This window comes from Salmo salar, chromosome ssa01, assembly GCF_905237065.1.
Source record: "Salmo salar chromosome ssa01, Ssal_v3.1, whole genome shotgun sequence".
Taxonomy (NCBI): Eukaryota; Metazoa; Chordata; class Actinopteri; order Salmoniformes; family Salmonidae; genus Salmo; species Salmo salar.
The window spans coordinates 145,802,156-145,822,572 of record NC_059442.1 but is presented as its reverse complement, the minus strand read 5'-3'; the positions used below and the strand labels follow the sequence as shown (position 1 = coordinate 145,822,572).

General features: G+C 42.4%; 1 protein-coding gene across 1 annotated transcript in view; it reads left to right on the top strand.

Annotated features, from left to right (window-relative positions):
• The window catches only part of LOC106567317 (neural proliferation differentiation and control protein 1), a 44,636-nt gene extending 25,841 nt beyond the window's left edge, over positions 1–18,795 (top strand). Inside the window, exons 2-9 of the mRNA XM_014136454.2 lie at positions 2,797–2,946; positions 14,875–14,976; positions 15,124–15,321; positions 16,631–16,697; positions 17,071–17,149; positions 17,775–17,854; positions 17,988–18,087; positions 18,285–18,795. Of these exons, the coding sequence (XP_013991929.1) occupies positions 2,797–2,946; positions 14,875–14,976; positions 15,124–15,321; positions 16,631–16,697; positions 17,071–17,149; positions 17,775–17,854; positions 17,988–18,087; positions 18,285–18,365 (857 nt within the window). The 3' untranslated portion in view covers positions 18,366–18,795. The remainder of the gene's footprint in view (positions 1–2,796; positions 2,947–14,874; positions 14,977–15,123; positions 15,322–16,630; positions 16,698–17,070; positions 17,150–17,774; positions 17,855–17,987; positions 18,088–18,284) is intronic.
• The last annotated feature ends 1,622 nt before the right edge of the window (positions 18,796–20,417 follow it).

Below are 20,417 nucleotides of genomic sequence, written 5' to 3'. Positions count from 1 at the left end.
TCCAATATCCAATGATAGGCGTGGCGCGAATTACAAATTCTTCAAAAATACAAAAACTTCAATTTTTCAAACATATGACTATTTCACAGCATTTTAAAGACAAGACTCTCTTTTATCTAACCACACTGTCCGATTTCAAAAAGGCTTTACAGCGAAAGCAAAACATTAGATTATGTCAGCAGAGTACCAAGCCAGAAATAATCAGACACCCATTTTTCAAGCTAGCAGATAATGTCACAAAAACCCAGAAGACAGCTAAATGCAGCACTAACCTTTGATGATCTTCATCAGATGACACACCTAGGACATTATGTTATACAATACATGCATGTTTTGTTCAATCAAGTTCATATTTATATCAAAAAACAGCTTTTTACATTAGCATGTGACGTTCAGAACTAGCATACCCCCCGCAAACTTCCGGGGAATTTGCTAACAATTTACTAAATTACTCACGATAAACGTTCACAAAAAGCATAACAATTATTTTAAGAATTATAGATCCAGAACTCCTCTATGCACTCGATATGTCCGATTTTAAAATAGCTTTTGGTGAAAGCACATTTTGCAATATTCTAAGTACATAGCCCAGCCATCACGGGCTAGCTATTTAGACACCCGGCAAGTTTAGCACTCACCAATATCAGATTTACTATTATAAAAGTTTGATTACCTTTTGTTGTCTTCGTCAGAATGCACTCCCAGGACTGCTACTTCAATAACAAATGTTGGTTTGGTCCAAAATAATCCATCGTTATATCCGAATAGCGGCGTTTTGTTCGTGCGTCCCAGACACTATCCGAAATGGTAAATCAGGGTCGTGCGCATGGCGCAATTCGTGACAAAAAAAATCTAAATATTCCATTACCGTACTTCGAAGCATGTCAACCGCTGTTTAACATTTATTTTTATGCCATTTTTCTCGTAAAAAAAGCGATAATATTCCGACCGGGAATGTCCATTTAGCTAAACAGAGGAAAGAAAACAAAGCTTTCGGTCGACGCGAGCACGAGCCTGAGTCTCACAGTACTGTAACCAGCCACTACCCAAACGCGCTACTTTGTTTCAGCCAGAGCCTGCAAAGCCACGATTCAGCGTTTTGCCGCCTTCTGAGAGCCTATGGCAGCCGTAGGAAGTGTCACGGGACAGCTAAGATCCTCACTCTTCAATAAACAGAGACAAGAAGAACGACACCTTGTCAGACAGGCCACTTCCTGCATGAAATCTTCTCAGGTTTTTGCCTGCCATATGAGTTCTGTTATACTCACAGACACCATTCAAACAGTTTTAGAAACTTTAGGGTGTTTTCTATCCAAAGCCAATAATTATATGCATATTCTAGTTACTGGGCAGGAGTAGTAACCAGATTAAATCGGGGAACGTTTTTTATCCAGCCGTGAAAATACTACCCCCTAGCCATAACAGGTTAACTGACTTGCCTAGTTAAATAAAGGTAAAAAAGGAAAAAGAAATAGGCTGCTAAGTCTATTGCTATGTCCTTGCCTACCCTCTGCAACAAAATACACCTTGTGACCCACTTTCTCTCTCTCTCTCTGTGTGTGTGTGTGTGTGTGTGTGTGTGTGTGTGTGTGTGTGTGTGTGTGTGTGTGTGTGTGTGTGTGTGTGTGTGTGTGTGTGTGTGTGTGTCCCAGCCAATGGTTACACATTAGATATCTATGGTATGGCTAGATAGGGATGTTGATAATCACAGATTGGAGAATTATTCAAGCATTCATGCTGTCAACCTGGTTTATAATCCTGATCAGCAGAACATCATGATCTAGGTCTTGAAGGTGTAATTGTATATTCTTTCAATCATTTTGATAGATGACACTGCTGGTTGGAAGGACTACTTTTTCTAAGGTCAATAGAGCCAGGGAACAGGTGAATATGTGTGTGTGTGTGTGTGTGTGTGTGTGTGTGTGTGTGTGTGTGTGTGTGTGTGTGTGTGTGTGTGTGTGTGTGTGTGTGTGTGTGTGTGTGTGTGTGTGTGTGTGTGTGTGTCACAGGAGGTTGGTGGCACCTTAGTTGGGGAGGACAGGCTCGTGGTAATGGCTGGACCACAATAAGTGGAATGGTATGAAATTCCATTCGCTCCGTTCCAGCCATTATTATGAGCCGTCCTCCCCTCAGCAGCTCTCCTCAGTTCCCTGGTAACTGTTTTTAAATTCAGCACAATGTGATTACAATAGTTGGGGTCTGTGTCTGAAAACAGAGTTCTAACCAATACATGATGTTCATGATACATGATACACGACGCCAGGACAGCGGAGTCAATCACCACCTTCCGGAGACACCTGAAACCCCACCTCTTTAAGGAATACCTAGGATAGGATAAAGTAATCCTTCTAACCCCCCTTAAAAGATTTAGATGCACTATTGTAAAGTGGTTGTTCCACTGGATATCATAAGGTGAATGCACCATTTTGTAAGTCGCTCTGGATAAGAGCGTCTGCTAAATGACTTAAATGTAATGTAATAATGTTCATGCAATGAAGACAATAGCACAGTCAGAAGGCTTTGCAATTTGAAATCCCTCTACGTTGTACATAATAAAATGTTGTTTGCCACTGGTGCGTCAATTCATCTTTAATTCAATCAGTTGTCATGACTACATGGCATCTTGTCTCCAAGCAGCCTCTTTTGTCATGACACCTGGGGGATGATGTGACACACTCATGTTCCTGTCCTCTCACACACACTCCATAAGAATCATGATGACCATGATGCAGTATGTTCTGTTAGAGGAGGTGAGCAAAAGTGTTATCTAATGTCTGGCTCTCTTTTTCTATTTAGCTGGGGGTAAGTGCCCGCACCACATAGACTGTGCCCGTGAGGGGCGGCACTTCTGCAAACCTGGCACCTCCTACTGCGGCCCCTGCCTCACCCCATTGGAGGAGAACGAGGAAGGACAGTGTGTAGCAAGGAAGAGGCGCCATCACCATGGTATGTTGGTCTGGATATTACACACACATTATGCACACTCAAACGGCCCCACAATCTCCATTATAATGTAGGAAAGCAAGGAGATTTGGGGAATTTACGAAAGATGCTATTGAATTTATTTGATGAAGCTGCTTCAACAGCACAGGGTCATTTTCTACGTATGTTCAATGAACATCTATCATCATCCTTTCCCTGGTTGTATCTGCATCCCAAATGGCACACTATTCCCTACATAGTGCACTACTTTGACACCTTTGTAGTTTACTATGTAGGGAATAGAGTGCCATTTGGGACACATCCTGTGTCAAGCTACAGATCTCTGAGCATCCAGACATGGGTTATGGGCTTAGGTCAAACACAGTTTGGTCACACAAAGTGGTTCATGAGCTGATGCAGAGAGGCTGCCGTTTGAAGTGTGTGTGTGTGTGTGTGTGTGTGTGTGTGTGTGTGTGTGTGTGTGTGTGTGTGTGTGTGTGCGCCTTTGTTCGCGGTGTAGCCATGAGTAACTAACTCTGTGCTTTAAGAGTGGGCACACTGAGCCACAGTGACACAGACAGGAAACCCTCACTACTCCTCTTTCTCCTCCTCCCTCGCTCTCCCAGTCCCCCTTCTTGCTTACCGCATTCACTCTCAATCTCCCTCTTCTATATTTATTCGATACCTCTTTTATTCTTTACTCTATCGCCTTCCTTATCAATTCCTCTCCCTCCTTCTCCCTATTGATCTCTCCATTCTTCTCTCTCCCTCGATCTCTTCAGCTCTCTCTTTTGCTCTCTGCATCAATCTGTCCTTATTTCTCCATCTCTCTGTGCGCTGTAGTTTGATCCTGTGTTTCTCTAATCCCCGCTCCTGCTGCCCACAGACAGATCACCACCGCATTTAATCACCCAGAGTACTGCATGCATCTCTCTCTCCTGCATATCTCTCTCTCTGCATCTCCATATCTCTCTCTCCATCTCTCTTTGTCCTTCTCTTACTCCCTTCCATCTCTCTCCCTCTCCCTTTCTCTCTGTTACTCTCCCCTTCCATCTCTCCCTCTTTCACTCTCTCTGGCTCCTTAATACAATCTAATTTCATTCTGTAAAAGCGTTGCCCCGTGGAAATAAATAACATTTTTCATTTTTATTGTCTGGTGATTTTACAAGGCATGCCATGGTTTGTGAAAGAAATAGAGGGAGAGGAGAAATAGAGAGGAAGAGGAACTAGGAGATATTCTCTCTTACCCTGCCACCTCTACCTTGCCTCTCTCTCTCTCTCTCTCTCTCTCTCTCTCTCTCTCTCTCTCTCTCTTGTCGCTCTCTCTCTCTCTCTGTCTCTCTCTGTCTCTCTCTGTCTCTCTCTGTCTCTCTCTGTCTCTGTGTGTGTGTTTCTCTCCAGGATTAATAATTCAGTTGGGTCTGCAGCAGAGGACATTAGATTAGGGGTCACGGCATCACACAGAGAGATATGAGAGAAAGAAAAATAAGAGCGGATGAAAAGGAGAGCGAGAACTTTGTTTGAGGAGGGAATTTTTCAACCTAGGAGCGTCTTATTTGCAGAAATTCTGATACAAAGCAGAAGCGGTGTGTGTGTGTATTGTGAAGGCCAGGTCGTTGTGGTGGTGTGTTATGGTGTGGTTTGAGTGTGTTGTGGTGGTGTGATATGAGTGCTACAGACCACTGGACTAGGTTACATAAACCTGTGAGGGCTGGCTAGAACAAACTGACCCTGTGGGGAGCCTACCTTGTGGTCAGAGACTGCTGGCTATGTCTGAAATAGTACCCTATTTCCTATATAGTGCACAGGTTAGCGTTTTTTTGTCATGAATCTTGTTCTGGAGGCAGCTCTGCAGAGTGGTCACTAGCTGGCACAACCACAAAATCATAAAAAAAATTTTTTTACCTTACCCACACCTGAACCCTAAACTTAACCACACTGCTAAGCCTAATGCCTAACTCTAACCTTAAATTAAGACCACTTTTTCATGAATCTTTAAAATATAGCCAATTTTGACTTTACAGCTAGCCTATCTAAGGGGAAATCGCTCAGTTCTGCATCCAGGACAACCTGTATATAGCACACTGTTTTTGACCAGGGCCCATATGGTGCCATTTGGGATGCAGCCCCTATGTACAGGATGAGGTGTACATCAATGGAGATGTGCTCCTAATCAGAGCAATCCGGACATGTCACCATCCAAAGCCTTACCTTTTATGTTCCTTTTATGTGCTAAACTTATTTGTGCTTATTTTTAGCATGATCTTATCTCTTATCTCCATAGGCTGTATCTATTGAGGAAGCTTATGGATGTTTTTTCCAGTACACATGTAGACAGAGACTGTTGTCCATGGAGAGATGAACCCATCCAGACACAGCAGGGCCAGAGAGAGGCTTATGTGACCCAGTGGAGCCGAAACGGATACATTATTAAATCTAGCAACTCGGATGTCTTAGACTATGTATGAGAGAGCAGCAGGATGCACATCAGTATACACCACAGGAGGTTGGTGGCACCTTAATTGGGGAGGACGGGCTTGTGATAATGGCTGGAGGGGAATAGGTGGGATGGTATCAAATACATCAAAGACATGGTTTGATGCCATTCCATTCGCTCCGTTCCAGTCATTAAGAGCCGTTCTCCCCTCAGAAGCCTCCACTGGAATACACAAAATAAGCAAATACACTCTCCACAGCAACATGTAATACATACATTTAGAAATGTACACAAATGCAAACACACTCGCATACATGAGCATACTACCTCTTGTTTTCTCTTTCACACGCGCATGCGCGCACACACACGCTAATACACAGATATGTGAGTGTAGGTGCCATGCTTTGTAGGTTAGTAGGTAAAGTTGTCATGGGTAGGTTCCACAGGAGTCTGGTGAGGGGAGGACGGCTTATAAGAATGGCTGGAATGGAGTCAATGGAATGGTATTAAGCATTTGAAACTGTGTTTGATGTGTTTGATACCATTCAATTAACTCTGTTCCAGCCATTACTATGAGCCATCCTCCCCAATTAAGGTGCCAGGTACAATGTGTATCTTCTCAGAAAGAGAAGAGTAGTACTGTTATTCACTGGTTTTACAGTGGCCGCCAATAGGAGCAGAGGTGACAGGGTAGGTAAATAACAGTAGCTAGGTGAGTACAGTTAGTGAACAGTACTCTTTGTGTGTGTAAGACAAGCCTGTGTTTGACATCAAGGCATACACTTCCATAGGTAAACACTGGAGCTATGGGCCCTGTCTGGTAATAAGGCTGGCAACCAGTCAGGAGAACTGGATATGTATACACACAGTATGTACTGAGGGCAGAGCTCTACCCAGAAACAGGGACAGGTACCTGGGTCCATGTGTACGTGTGGTCATCAACAGCAGGTAAAGCTGTGGTCAAACTGACCCCTCCATAGTCAGACCTAGAGGCTAATAATAGATAAGGAGCTGGACATTGGGAACAGGGAGACCCTCTAGAGATGGGGAGAGACGGGGTGCGGGGAGGGATGATGCATAGGGGTCTAAGCAAAGCTAATGAAGCTCTCTAATGGAGCCTAATGACAGCTGTTGACAATCCATTAGGAATCAGGGATGTTATTCAATGCCATGCTGTTAGTTGATTCAGTGTGGAGCTCTAACTATGTTAGTCCTGATGGGAAATGCGTTGAGGAGTCATTGAGTTGAGTGGTAGTGATGTTCATTTAAAAATAGTGAAGTCCTTGTGATTTATTTCAATATTCTGTTTAACATGGTGACTACTAGGGTTGATGGAATTTGATAGACACCTGTACAAGGGACAATACTCTTGGGAGTTTGGTGTTCAGGAATAATTCACTTGAAAATGTGTTTTATGCTGTGTCACCATGGAGAGAGAAATGGGTTGTTGCAATGTTGCAATGTTGAGGATGGAATAGTTAACCAAGACATTATGGATGTTGACCAAGTACCTCTGACCCAAATATAGGCTTGAGTCAACAAGCTTTACCATGTGTGGTCGAGAAGAAGCTATAGCTGCTAACATTCCAGTGAAAATGATTGCCCATCTACCCTAGTGCACTGTATGGAGGTAGCCTAGTGGTTAGAGCATTGGGCCAGTAACCGAAAAGTTGCTAGATCGAGTCCCTGTGCTGACAAGGTAGAAATCTGTCATTCTGCCCCTGAACAAGGCAGTTAACCCACTGTTCCTAGCCGTCATTGTAAATAAGAATTTGTTCTTAACTGACTTGCCTTTTTAAAATAGAAATGGAAGAGGTCCTATTGAAAATAATCACCGGCACATTGTTCTCATAGCCACAAGAGGGCAGCAGTAGACCCTAAGAATGAACCTCTGAGAAATTCCCCACCCTCTGAGTATTAGTCAGGAAACCACATTTCCATCCAGTTTTTATGTGAGTACTCATATTATTTAAAAAATCATGACAGCTCTGACGGAAACAGGCAGTTTTGGTGTCATTTTATAAATGGGGTCATTTTATAAATTCCGACAGAATTTGTTTGTTCGAAATGGGATCTTTTTGTTTCGGTAAAATTAATTATGTTTTAGCGTTTGAGTCACTTTTCAAAAGTTGCTAAAAGTTCTTTTTTTTTTTAAGTAGCTAAATTTGATGCTAGGTGCTGTTTGAAAAAAAAGTTGCCAGGGTACTCTGAAAAGTTGCTAAATCTAGCAACAAAATTGCTAAGTTGGCATCACTGTTCCCGAGTCGTAGTGGGAGGACCACACCCCATATCATCGTGTGACTACAAATTTACTTCGATATGATGGTTATTATATCAGTATTTGAGCATAAAGGCATTTCCATTTTCCCTCTAAATGACACAAAACCGATTTTTCTCTGTCACACACTCAGTCACAACACACGTGTCTGGCTGCAAAAGTGCATTGTGAGTGACGTCAGCAGAAGGCGCTCAGCTCGTGCACAGGCAGCAGCAGGCCAGCAGCAATTTCAGCAAATTGCAAGTCATTGTTGGCTGACTGCAGCAGCAGTAGTATGCGTTCAACGAGACAAACCCAATGAATATAGTTGGTCACAAATGTTTGATCTTGAACAGAACTTACAACATCAATCAACATGTCTCAATCAAAATTGTATAGCCAGAAGTACAGAAAAGAGTGGGAGGTCTGTACATGAATTTAAAGGGTGGCTGAAGCCAGTAATTGGGGATGATTGTCGGCCATACTGCAAATCAGATATGCTTGCAAAAATGTATGACATCAAAAAACATTGTGCTACAGCAAAGCATATAAATAAATCAAAACCATACAACCCCACAACGCAGTCTACATTACCACAGTTGGTTAAGAAAGTGGATAACTGCAAAAGCGCAGAAGCTACTATGGCAATGGCCATTGCGGAGCATTATTCGCTGCTAGCATGCGACCATTTAGGTAATGCTTGCAAAGCTGCCTTTTCAGATTCTGTGGCAGCAACAAACTTCCAAATGCACTGCACCAAGTGCACAGAAATGATTAGGGGAGTACTGGCTCCTTATTTTCTCAAAAGGGTAACATCAGATGTGGGGGATGAGAAGTTCAGTCTCCTTTTTGATGAGTCCACTGATGTCAGTGTCTCGAAATACCTGGGTGTGGTGATTCGATATTTCAGTGCTAAAAAAAGAACCGTTGTGTCCACATTTCTCGGGCTGGTTGAATTGGAGGGGGCGATGCCAGATCAATAGCAAAGGCGGTAGTTGAGTTTCTTGAGAAGTGTAACCTTAAAAAAGAGACTCTTCAGGTATTGGCACTGATAATGCGTCCGTGATGACTGGGGTGCACAACGGGGTGCACAAGATTTTAAAGGAAGAATGTGCATTGCCCAATTTGGTACTCATCTGCTGTGTGTGCCATTCTTTACAATTGTCTGTCAGTGCAGCATCCAAAGAAATCATTCATAGGAGTGTTGAGTACTTAATCAGGAAAACTACAACTGGTTTTCGATTTCCCCAAAACGGCACGAGGCGTACAAAGCAGTGTATGCCACCATTAATTGTGGCCAGAAACCCCTGCAGATCACCAAAGTGTGGGCCACACGTTGGCTATCGATTGAGCCTGCGGTAACTCGTGTATATTGAGCCAGTGGGAAGAACTGAAACTCCACTTTGAGGTGACCAAGGCCAGTGAGCATTGCTACATGGCGGATGTGCTCTACGCCATGTACATGGACAAGACCAGCTATGTCTACCTGACATTCTTGAAATCAATCCTGTCTGACGTACAAGTTGCAGTGAAGTCATTTGAGGGAGAGCAAACAGATCCTGTTAAGCTTTTGGACAATCTGGTACACCTCTTAACATCAATTTGCAGCAGAGTAGTCAACCCTATGGCAAAAATGGATGTTTTGAAGGATGCCATTGATGGACATCTCAGTCCATCACCATACCTTCGGTACCTTTTAGAAAGCACGGTGTACCAACTCAGTCTTGCGCCAGAGGACAAAAAGGTCATTCGGAGACGGTGCATCAACTACATTGTTGCTTTAAGCAAGGAGCTACAAGCAAGGCTCCCAGACAACCTTGAAGCCTTGCGAAACATGGCCTTGTTCAGCGTTAAGGAAACGCTAAAGCACAATAAAGGCACCTCTGAAATGATTAAAGTAGCTAAGCTACTGGGATACCAGCCCCAAACAATTGATAAAATTGTTTCCCAATGGAGAAACATCCATCTGTTTAGGTGGTACTCAACTGAAAATACAGTCGAGTTTTGGAGTGAAGTCAATAACTACACAGACTCTTCCGGGTCAAATCCATTTGAAGAACTGTGCAAAGCTGCACTCGCTACCCTCTCCTTGCCACACTCAACTGCGGAGGTTGAACGGCTGTTCAGCCAAATGAGTGTGGTCAAGTAAAAGTTAAGAAATAGAATGTCACTGCACACTCTCAACTCCATGCTCCTGGTGCAGTATGGACTGAAGCTGGCTGGTGATACCTGTTACCAGCATAAACTACCAAGTGAAGTTGTGCAGCAGTTTGGCACCACAGCAGCATACATCTTTAAGGCTTCTCCATCCTCTACTGTTGGCTCCAGCTCCGTGACAATGCAGTTGGACAGTGAAGATGAAGAGGATTTCCTTGCCTATCTATAATTCATCATATTTACAGTACGTATGCAAGGAGTGGACTTTCTGGAACTGGCGGAGACACACAGCTGATGGTGGCAGTGTGTTCTGCAGTGTGTGCGAGAACAGTGGCAATATCTGGAGGAAACCATTGAGCAGCTAGCCAGCCAAGCAGCACAACAACCTGGAGAGAGCTGGAGAGAGATGCCTAGTTCAATAAGATAGCATATATACCTTGTTATTAGCTTGTACCTATAATTGTTGATCAGTTAGGTAACATATTAACTACCAATACACTGCTTAAAAGTATAATTGTTCAGAATGTGTAGGTTTACTAGTTAAAGAAAATAAATAAAATGTAATTGTTCAATAATGTGTAATTGTTTAATAATTCAATGTGTTGTGTTTAAAAATAAAACTATCTGATGATATAAAATGTGTTTATTACTTTTACAAATAAAAATATATGATAATAAACAAACAAATCTAAACTAACAAATGTAAAATCATATTTTTCGCCGAGATGGCCAGTCAATTTGAGTAACGTTGTGTATTCTAGTAACGATGCCGTTTTCCGTTATTACATAATGACATCATCACGCAATGATGTCACAACGTCATTTAGCAACTTTTAGCAACAAATCAACCTGCCTCTAGCAACTTCCCCTGAAAATGAGTTGGCAACACTGCTCGGGAATCCATGCAGTTTATTAGGCTACAGATGAAATAAGTTATGAGGCACTTCACAGGGTGGTGAAAGAGCACTGTGATTAGCTTGATGCTGCTTTCCAATAAATCTAGAGGGTCTTATTCCGGTGACATGGTGATCGATGCTTGACTGCCGTTTGACCAAAAAAATTATTCTCGCTCTTATCCATAATAATCTCATCACGTAGACTACCCTACCAGCACAGCCTACCCAGACTGTGTCTGTGAGCTGTGTCTGTGAATTTACATGTCCATTAGATACTTTTATTCCTTCAGTTCACAAACAAGATCAGGGCAGCCCCTTTTACTGTAAATACAAATGACAGATTCGGTGTTTATGTTGTGATGGGAAATGATAGGTAACTGAATGCCTTGTCCTGATGTATGACTAAGGCCCAGCCAGGGTGGGGAAAGGGTGGATAGAAATGCGCTGTAAGTGGAATAAGAGAGTCTGACCGTTTAGTGTTTGTTTTCACAAACTTACATCCCTCTTCTTCTACTTCTATGATATCATGGCAGTCCGCAAACAAACGTTTAAGGTGCATGCCGCCACCTACTGTGCTGGAGTGTGTGGTCAATCATGGTCTGCCAAATTCTGTACTACTAACACCCCCCCCCCCACCACCTTTTTCTCAATTTCCTCCATTTAGTCCACACTAATCGCTGTCATTTCCAACCCAGCGCGTTGTCAAGCCCTCTCTCACCCGCACTCAAGGCTAGTGCACCTTACATCCCTCTTGGCACCTCTTGGGTTATGGTTAATTATCAACCTGGTGCCAAAACCTCCTCTCTGATGCATGGAGAGGTGTACGCTTAGTCACACACACACACACATCAATTTCCCCATTCTTGTTTTCTCTATCTACTACACACTCCCACTCAAACAAACATAAATACCCATATGCTCCCTTTTTTTGTGGTTCATGCTCACTGATTCTTCTATGTACCCTCTCACTCAAGTACTCATGCCAACACAATATCTCAGGAATGTTCTCCTTTTCTTTCAAATGTTGACATTTTCCTCAAATGTTTAAGTTGGCTAACAAAGTAGGGTATAAAGTGTTCTTGCTGGCAGGTACACTGACACACTTGGAGTACTCCACCACCTGCAAAGTACAGATGGCATGACCCACCCCCACTGACACCTGCTGTGGATCACACTAAATGGGACAGAGGGGGGTGAGAAAGTAACAAAGCACAGACTGAAAGTGCCGTCACATCATATCACGCACATTACCACCGCCAGATGGCCACCCTTCTGTAGAGGACAGCACCTTAATCATTAATAACACGGCGCTCACGCTAATACAAACACAATGAGACATTACTAAGCATATTCAAAGAAGTGGCTTAGTTGGTGATATGGCTGATGTCTCACTATAGTAATTAAATATTGAATCTGAATCATATTTAGCTTATCACGTAAACAGTGTAGAATTCCCTGGTCTTTTAGAGTAACCTTGGGGAGGGAGAGATTATCATCACCATTAGCACTCAGCTGAGTGAGATTTAGGGACTTGTGTGTGTGAGGGAGCAGGGCCGAGACAGAGGGGCGGGGTGATTGCACAAGCCCCCTGCGGTGCTTCAACCCCTGGCCACACACACACTATGTATACCGGTAACCAGGGAGAACTGTGGCCTAGTCCTGGAATGTGGCCTACTGTCTGGCCAACAGAGCTGTTAAACAACACCCTGGCTTTGTCTCTCTTTCACTGTTGCCCAAACAAACAACACACTGGCACACTCTCTATCACACACACACAAACACATTTATACGCACACACGCGCACACACACACACTCTCTGGCTCTCTGGCTCTCTCATGGGTTGCTTCATGCACTTGTAGTCACACAACAGGATGTCCTGTTTCTTCTAATGCTTGCTCTTTCACACCCACACTCTGTTCTCAGTTATATGGTTACCACTTTAAATGACATTTTGGGCAAAAAGGCAAACTCCCCTCCATCATTCATTGTATCAGGTGGCTCATTCATCACAAAACCCACTGATATTGCCAACTACTTTAATGATTTTTTTCGTCGCCAAGATTAGCAATGCCAGCAACAAACGCTACTAAATAGGTAAACACTAAATGACCAAATTATGAAAGACAAGCATTGTGACTTTGAATTCCGAAAAGTGAGTGTGGAAGAGGTGAAAATATATTTTTGTCTATCAACAATGACAAGCCACCTGGGTGACAGCTTGGATGGAACATTTCTGAGGATAATAGCGGACGATATTGCCACTCCTATTTGCCATATCTTCATTCTAAGCCTACAAGAAAGTGTGTGCCCTCAGGCCTAGAGTGAAGCATAAGTCATTCCGCTACCCAAGAATAGTAAAGACCCTTTACTGGCTCAAATAGCAGACCGATCATCCTGTTACCAACCCTTAGTAAACTTTTGAAAAAAAATCTGTTTTACCAGATCCAATGTTATTTTACAGTAAACAAATTGACAACAGACTTTTAGCACGCTTATAGGGAAAGGCATTCAACATGCATGGCACTTACACAAATGACTGATGATTGGCTGAGAGAAATTGATGATAAAAGATTGTGTGAGCTATTTTGTTAGACTTCATTACAGCTTTTGACATTATCGATCATAGTCTGCTGCTGGAAAAACGTATGTGTTATGGCTTTACACCCCCTGCTATATTGTAGATAGTTACCTGTCTAACAGAACACCGAGGGTGTTCTTTAATTGAAGCCTCTAAAACATAATTGAAGCCTCTCCAACATAATGAATTCCCCAGGGCAGCTGTCTAGGCCCTTTACCTTTTTTCAATCTTTACCAATTACATACCACTGAAAGCCAGTGTGTCTATGTATGCGGATGACTCAACACTATACACGTCAGCCACTAAAGCGAGTGACAAAGAGCTGCAGTTAGTTTCAGAATGGGTGGCAAGAAATAAGTTAGTCCTAAATATTTCAAAAACTTACTGAATGATTTGTCCCAAATACAATACTAAATTCTAAACCTCAACTAAATCTTGTAATGAATAATGTGGAAGTGGAGCAATTTGAGGTGACTAAACTAAACTGCTTGCAGTAACCCTGGGTTGTAAACTGTCATGGTCAAAACATGTTGATGCAACAGTAGCTAATATGGGGATAAGTCTGTCAATAATAAAGCACTGCTCTGCCTTTTTAACAACACTATCAAGGATGTACAAGCCCTAGTTTTGTTGCACCCGGACTACTGTCTAGTTGTCTGTTCAGGTGCCACAAATAGGGACTTAGGAAAATTACAATTGGCTCAGAACAGGGCAGCATGGCTGGCCCTTAAATGTACATGGAGAGCTAACATTACTAATATGCATGTCAATCTCTCATGGCTCAAAGTGGAGGAGAGATTGACTTCATCACTACTTATTTTTGTAAGAAGTATTGACATGCTGAATGCACCGAGCTGTCTGTTTAAACTACTAAAACACAGCTCGGACACCCATGCATACCCCACAAGACATGCCACCAGAGGTCTCTTCACAATCCCAAATTCCAGAACAGACTATGGGAGGCGCACAGTACTACATAGAGCCATGGTTACATGGAATTCTATTCCACATCAGGTAACTGATCCAAGCAGTAGAATCAGATTTAAAAAACATATAAAAAATATACCTTATGGAACAGTAGGGACTGTGAATGGACACACTCAGGCACAGACACACGCATACACAGACGCATGATAACACACTCCCTCTATACACACGCATACACAGACGCATGATAACACACTCCCTCTATACACACGCATACACAGACGCATGATAACACACTCCCTCTATACACACGCATACACAGACGCATGATAACACACTCCCTCTATACACACGCATACACAGACGCATGATAACACACTCCCTCTATACACACGTGCACATGGATTTTGTATTGTGTGGTAGTAGAGTAGTGGCCTGAGGGCACACACTTAATGTGTTGTGAAAATCGTTATGAATGTCATGTAATATTTTTAATTGTATGTAACTGCCTTAATGTTGTTGGACCCCAGGATGAGTAGCTGCTGCCTTGGCAGGAACTAATGGGGATCCTTAATAAATACAAATACAAAACTCACAAATGTAGAAGCACAATATACATACATATATGAAGATATCCTGAACAAAGGCATGATGTTCATATGGACTCACTCTTATATCTGCCAATGTCTTCCTCCTCAGGTAAAGTGACAGCCTTCTCTGATCTAGATGAAGAGATTGACTTCCTTCACTCAGTCATTGCCAAACAGGAAGTGTCAGAGGTCAAACAATCAAAGCAATCAGGTGAGTCTTACTATGCATTTCTATGAATTTTATTACGTTTCAGTTATTTTTCCATAGATGCGTGTCGCTATATATAAAACGTTATCTACACCACAATAATAACAATGTCTCTCTTTCTCTTCCGCTCTCTTATTCTCTCTCTCCCAGACACCCCCTCCAAGGCAGTTCCTATGACTCAGACAAAGTCTCCCAGACAGAGAAGCAAGGCCCAACTTTCTGCGGAGCAGCCCACTACCGCCCACCCCTCTACCCGGACCCCGCAGCCTTCCACTAGGGCTCTGGAGAGGGTGGGACCTGGAGGCCCCATAGCCATCCCATATCCCTCCAAGGACAGTCTCCTTGTCAGTAAGTGTCTTTATTAGTTGAAAGTAGTGACACGTTTATGGATTGAGCCCAGGCCAGCTCTACTAAGTGCAGTTAGGGTCGTTGTCCTGCTGGAAGATGAACCTTCGCCCCAGTCTGAGGTCCTGAGCGCTCTGGAGCAGGTTTTCATCAAGGATCTCTCTGTACTTTGCTTCGTTCATCTTTCCCTTGATCCTGACTAGTCTCCCATTCCCTGCCGCTGAAAAACATCCCCACAGCATGATGCTACCACCACCATGCTTCACCGTAGGGATGGTATTGGCTAGGTGATAAGCGGTGGCTGGTTTCCTCCAGATGTGACACTTGGCATTCAGTCCAAAGAGTTCAATCTTGGTTTCATTAGGCCAGAGAATCTTGTTTCTCATGGTCTGAGAGTCCTTTAGGTGCCTTTTGGCAAACTCCAAGCGGGCTGTCATGTGCCGTCACTGAGGAGTGGCTTCCGTCTGGCCACTCTAAAGGCCTGATTGGTGGAGTGCTACAGAGATGGTTGTCCTTCTGGAAGGTTCTCCCATCTCCACAGAGGAACTCTGGAGCTTTGTCAGAGTGACCATTAGGTTCTTGGTCACCTTCCTGACCAAGGCCCTTCTCCCCCGATTGCTCTGTTTGGCCGGCCGGCTAGCTCTAGGAAGAGTCTTGGTGGTTCGAAACTTCTTCCATTTAAGAATTATGGAGGCCACTGTGTTCTTGGGGACCTTCAATGCTGCAGAAATGTTTTGGTACCCTTCCCCAGATCTGTGCCTCGACACAATCCTGTCTCGGAGCTCTACGGACAATTCCTTCCACCTCATGGCATGGTTTTTGCTTTGACATGCACTGTTAACTGTGGGACCTTATATAGACAGGCCTTTCCTAATCATGTCCAATCCTGAATTTACCACAGATGCACTCCAATCAAATTGTAGAAACATCTCAAGGATGATCAATGGAAACAGGATGCATCTGAGCTCAATTTCGAGTCTCATAGCAAAGGGTCTGAATACTTATGTAAATAAGGTATTTCAGTTTATTATTTTTAACAAAGGTGCAAAAATGTCTAAAAACCTATTTTTGCTTTGCCATTATGGGGTATTGTGTGTAGATAAGGGGAAAAAATAAGTAAGTATTTTTTTAATAAGGCTGTAACGTTACAAAATGTGGAAAAAGTGAAGGGGTCTGAATAATTTCCGAAGGGAATAGATTTGAGAGTGGTTAGATTTCATCTGCAGTCACACACAATTTCATAATTTCTCCTCCTTTTATGGGTATCTTGTCTTCACTCTATCCTCTTCTCTGTTTGTTTCGACCTCTGCAGTTATGATCTCTGTGTGTATCATCTTTGGCACTGTGGCCCTGATCTTGGCTACAGTTTGCTGGGTAAGGTAAGACATCAGACAGTAACAATATCAATATGTTATTATTTAATTTGACAACTAAGGTGTGCTAGACTCCCTTCTATTGTTTTACTGTCAAGTGTTGTTTTTGTTAGAGCATGTTAAATAATTTTCCAACACATTTTATAAAGGATAAATTTAAGCACTGCACTGTTATGATGCATCCCAAATGGCACCCTACTGCCTATGGTGCACTTTGGACCAGGGTCCATAAAGCTTTGGTCAAAGTAGTGCACTATATAGAGAATATCCGCTATTGGGATGGGTCCATAATGCAGATGTTTTAAAAATATATTTGCCTACTGTTCCTGCTCCAGTCTCCCTAGTCTCTAATGGGTCAGAATAATGTTGCCCCCTACAGGTTGCAGAAGGAATCCCGTCTGGCCCAGAAGGTAGATTACCCTGCATTTGGAAGCAATGGAACAGCGAACAGGACTTCAGTAAGTGCATTGTTTCCGCATGGGGCACAATACATCCACCGCAGCTAAATACAGTAGGAGTCTATTCCATATTACCCAGACCCAGATTAGACCCTTTTCCCTTTGGTCCTCTGTTGTTTCCACAATCAAGTGGGGAGGCTGATGACATAAGAGTAAACCCATCAGACCAGCTCCTTGAATGGACAACTCTTGAAGTTTGCAATTGTGTCCAAAAACAAAGTTTTGCTCAAAACATATTTGTGTACCCATAAGTGTGTGTACATTACTGTATTTATACAGGGGATATTGTTTTTCAACAGTAAACGTAAAAAAATGGCTAAAGTTTGTCTTTAAGCTTAGTCCTGGACGAAGAAGCACTTTGAATATAAGATCCCTATTTTGAACATGCATTTTAGACCAGGATTAGCCTTAATCTATTTTCGGGATACCGGCCCTATATGTGTGTGTAAATAAGGGACTAGACCATTTTTTTTGTATGATTAATTTCCTTCTGTCAATGTGATTTGACCACAGGATGTCTGTGATGTAAACATCTGATTTTCAGGCTTTGCATCTTCTCTGCTTTTCCTCCCCGCTGAGGGTGGTTTTCATGGGTCTCTCCTCTCCTTCTCCCTTTTCTCCTCAGTCGGGGGATAAGAAGTTGGCCCAGAGTGCTCAGATGTACCACTACCAGCATCAGAAACAGCAGATGCTCTCCATGGAAAAGTGAGCTCTACTCCTCCTGCCCCTTTCGGTCTCTTGTGTCCTTTCTCTCTCTCTACCTGTCCAACAATTCAGTTTCATTCAAATATGAATACACACACACATATTCATCTTGGTGCATTCTGTTGTTTTTCAGACATAAATCGGAGACGAAAGTCACTGACTCAGAAGTCACATCAGATGAGGAAGAAGTGGGCGGAGACTTCACTGTGTACGAGTGCCCTGGCCTTGCACCGGTGGGTGTGCTAGGACACACACACACACACACACACACACACACACACACACACACACACACACACACACACACACACACTCAGGCACGAACACATAATATATTCACACAAATTCTGTCCTTGTTTCACACACAATATTCATATTGATGATGACTGTGTTTGTTTGGCTTTTAACAACAGTTTTTATTTCATTGCAGACTGGAGAGATGGAAGTGAAAAATCCTTTGTTTGACGACTCTACCCTATACTACCAAGGGAATCCCAAGGGAATTCCATAGGGTTTAATGCATGCTGGCACACGCAGACACCACACACACACACACACACACACACACACACACACACACACACACACACACACACACACACACAGAAACATACAACCAATTAAAACATAATACAAACCTACACACACATGCAATTTGTTGTACTCTGGAAAAGACCACCTTATCAGTCAGGTTTCTCTCAAAACTGGACAGGCTTATACAGATGTTGGATCTTCATTTTAACGCATTTCGTTGCAAAAGGAAAATGATCTGCAGCAGGAGGAATTTAATGTCTATTTAATATTGAGAATCAATACCAGGGGGGCAGTTGGAAGCAGTGTTTTGTAGGCTATACAATAATTTAGACTGTAGGTCCACTGATTAATTGTTGTATTATATGTTCAAGGCAAACAATAAGCAAAATAAATTGGTGGTTATTGCAGTGCCTGTGTGGTCCAGTGGGTACAGCCGCTGACAACGGTAAACATATGCTAGAGTAGGCATGGGTTTGAATCTGGTCCACTAATGTCCTTTGAGAAACTAGTACATTTCTAGTTAATCTCTGTGGGCTGTACTTGTACTCTTACTCAAGTTACTTCCTTCAGAAATGTACTTATTTTTTACTCCATTACATTTGATCAAATTACTTTAGTTACATAGATTTATATTATAGTCGCTGTCGGAGGACATTTTTTACATGACTCGATACTATACGTCTGTATGAACGTTTCACAACCACTTGACCAATGAAATGTATTCAAAATAGGTTGTCATCAAAACTCTTAAGTCCATTGGCTCTCAAAGTTGTCCATCAAACCCAGTTTTATCTCCACCACGGCTCTCGAAGGGAAGCGCACGTCTTCATATTTTTGTTCTTGGGTTCTTAGCCAGACTTGATCAGGTAAGTTGCACTTTAATTACCTTCTGCCTTTGTAATATTATATATTTCTGAAGTAAGATAAGTAATTTCTAATATATTATTCTGTTGTTGAAATTGTGTTTTGAGGACAAGTGCAAATCAAATGGCTAAGTAGCTAGCTTTGGTTGACCCAGAATGTGACAGAAAAAGTTTCATCTCATGTTTTTAGCTCCCCATATGACCTCTGGTGGACATTCCTGCAGGCAGCACGCTCCCTCAAAACTTGAGACATCCGTGGCATTGTGTTGTGTGACACAACTGCACATTTTAGTGGCCTTTTATTGTCCCCAGCACAAGGTGCACCTGTGTAATGATCATGCTGTTTAATCAGCTTGTTGGTAAAGACACACCTGTCAGGTGGATGGATTATTTTGGCAAAGGAGAAATTATCACTAACAGGGATGTAAATACATTTGTGCAAAGAAATGTAGATGAAGACTTTTTTTTTACGTCTGGAAAATTTCTGGGATCTTTTATTTCAGCTCATGAAACATGAGACCAACAGTTTACATGTTGCGTTCATATTTTCGTTCAGTATAGCTATCACATTAGGTTGCCATTACAAGACAAGCTGTCTAAGCTAGATGCAGTGTCAACAATGTAGCTAGCTAACATTAGCAAGATCAACAGGTCAGTCCGCCGCAGCATCTTCCCACACATTTTTCTCCCTGTGTTTGTGTGTGTGTCATTCTGTTTTTATGAAAATGCCTATAAGCACCTCTTTCATACAGTCAGTGTATCATCTCAGTAAGCTTTTTGTGCACTATAGAAATAATATAGATTGTATTTTTATTTATAGCTTGTAGCGGCAGAACCGAGGCGGTAGGAAAATGAGCCAGCCAAGAAAATAAAATACCCTTGAAAGTGGAAAGGACAGGTTCGGAAGGGATGGAGTATAAATCCGGTTTTGTCTAGAAGGGATAAAGCTTTTGTCAAAAATAAATAAAAAATCATAACGGGTTAGGAGGAGTAAGTTAAGGTTAGTAAAAGTGTTAGGATTAGCTAAAATGCAACAACAAAAAAATCTACTTTTGACATCCATTTAATTCAATGGTAAAATGTGTCTGATTTGCATACTAGTAACACGATTTTATAGTGACATTTCGGTATTGATTGTTTTACTGTTGTAACACCTGTCCATTCTG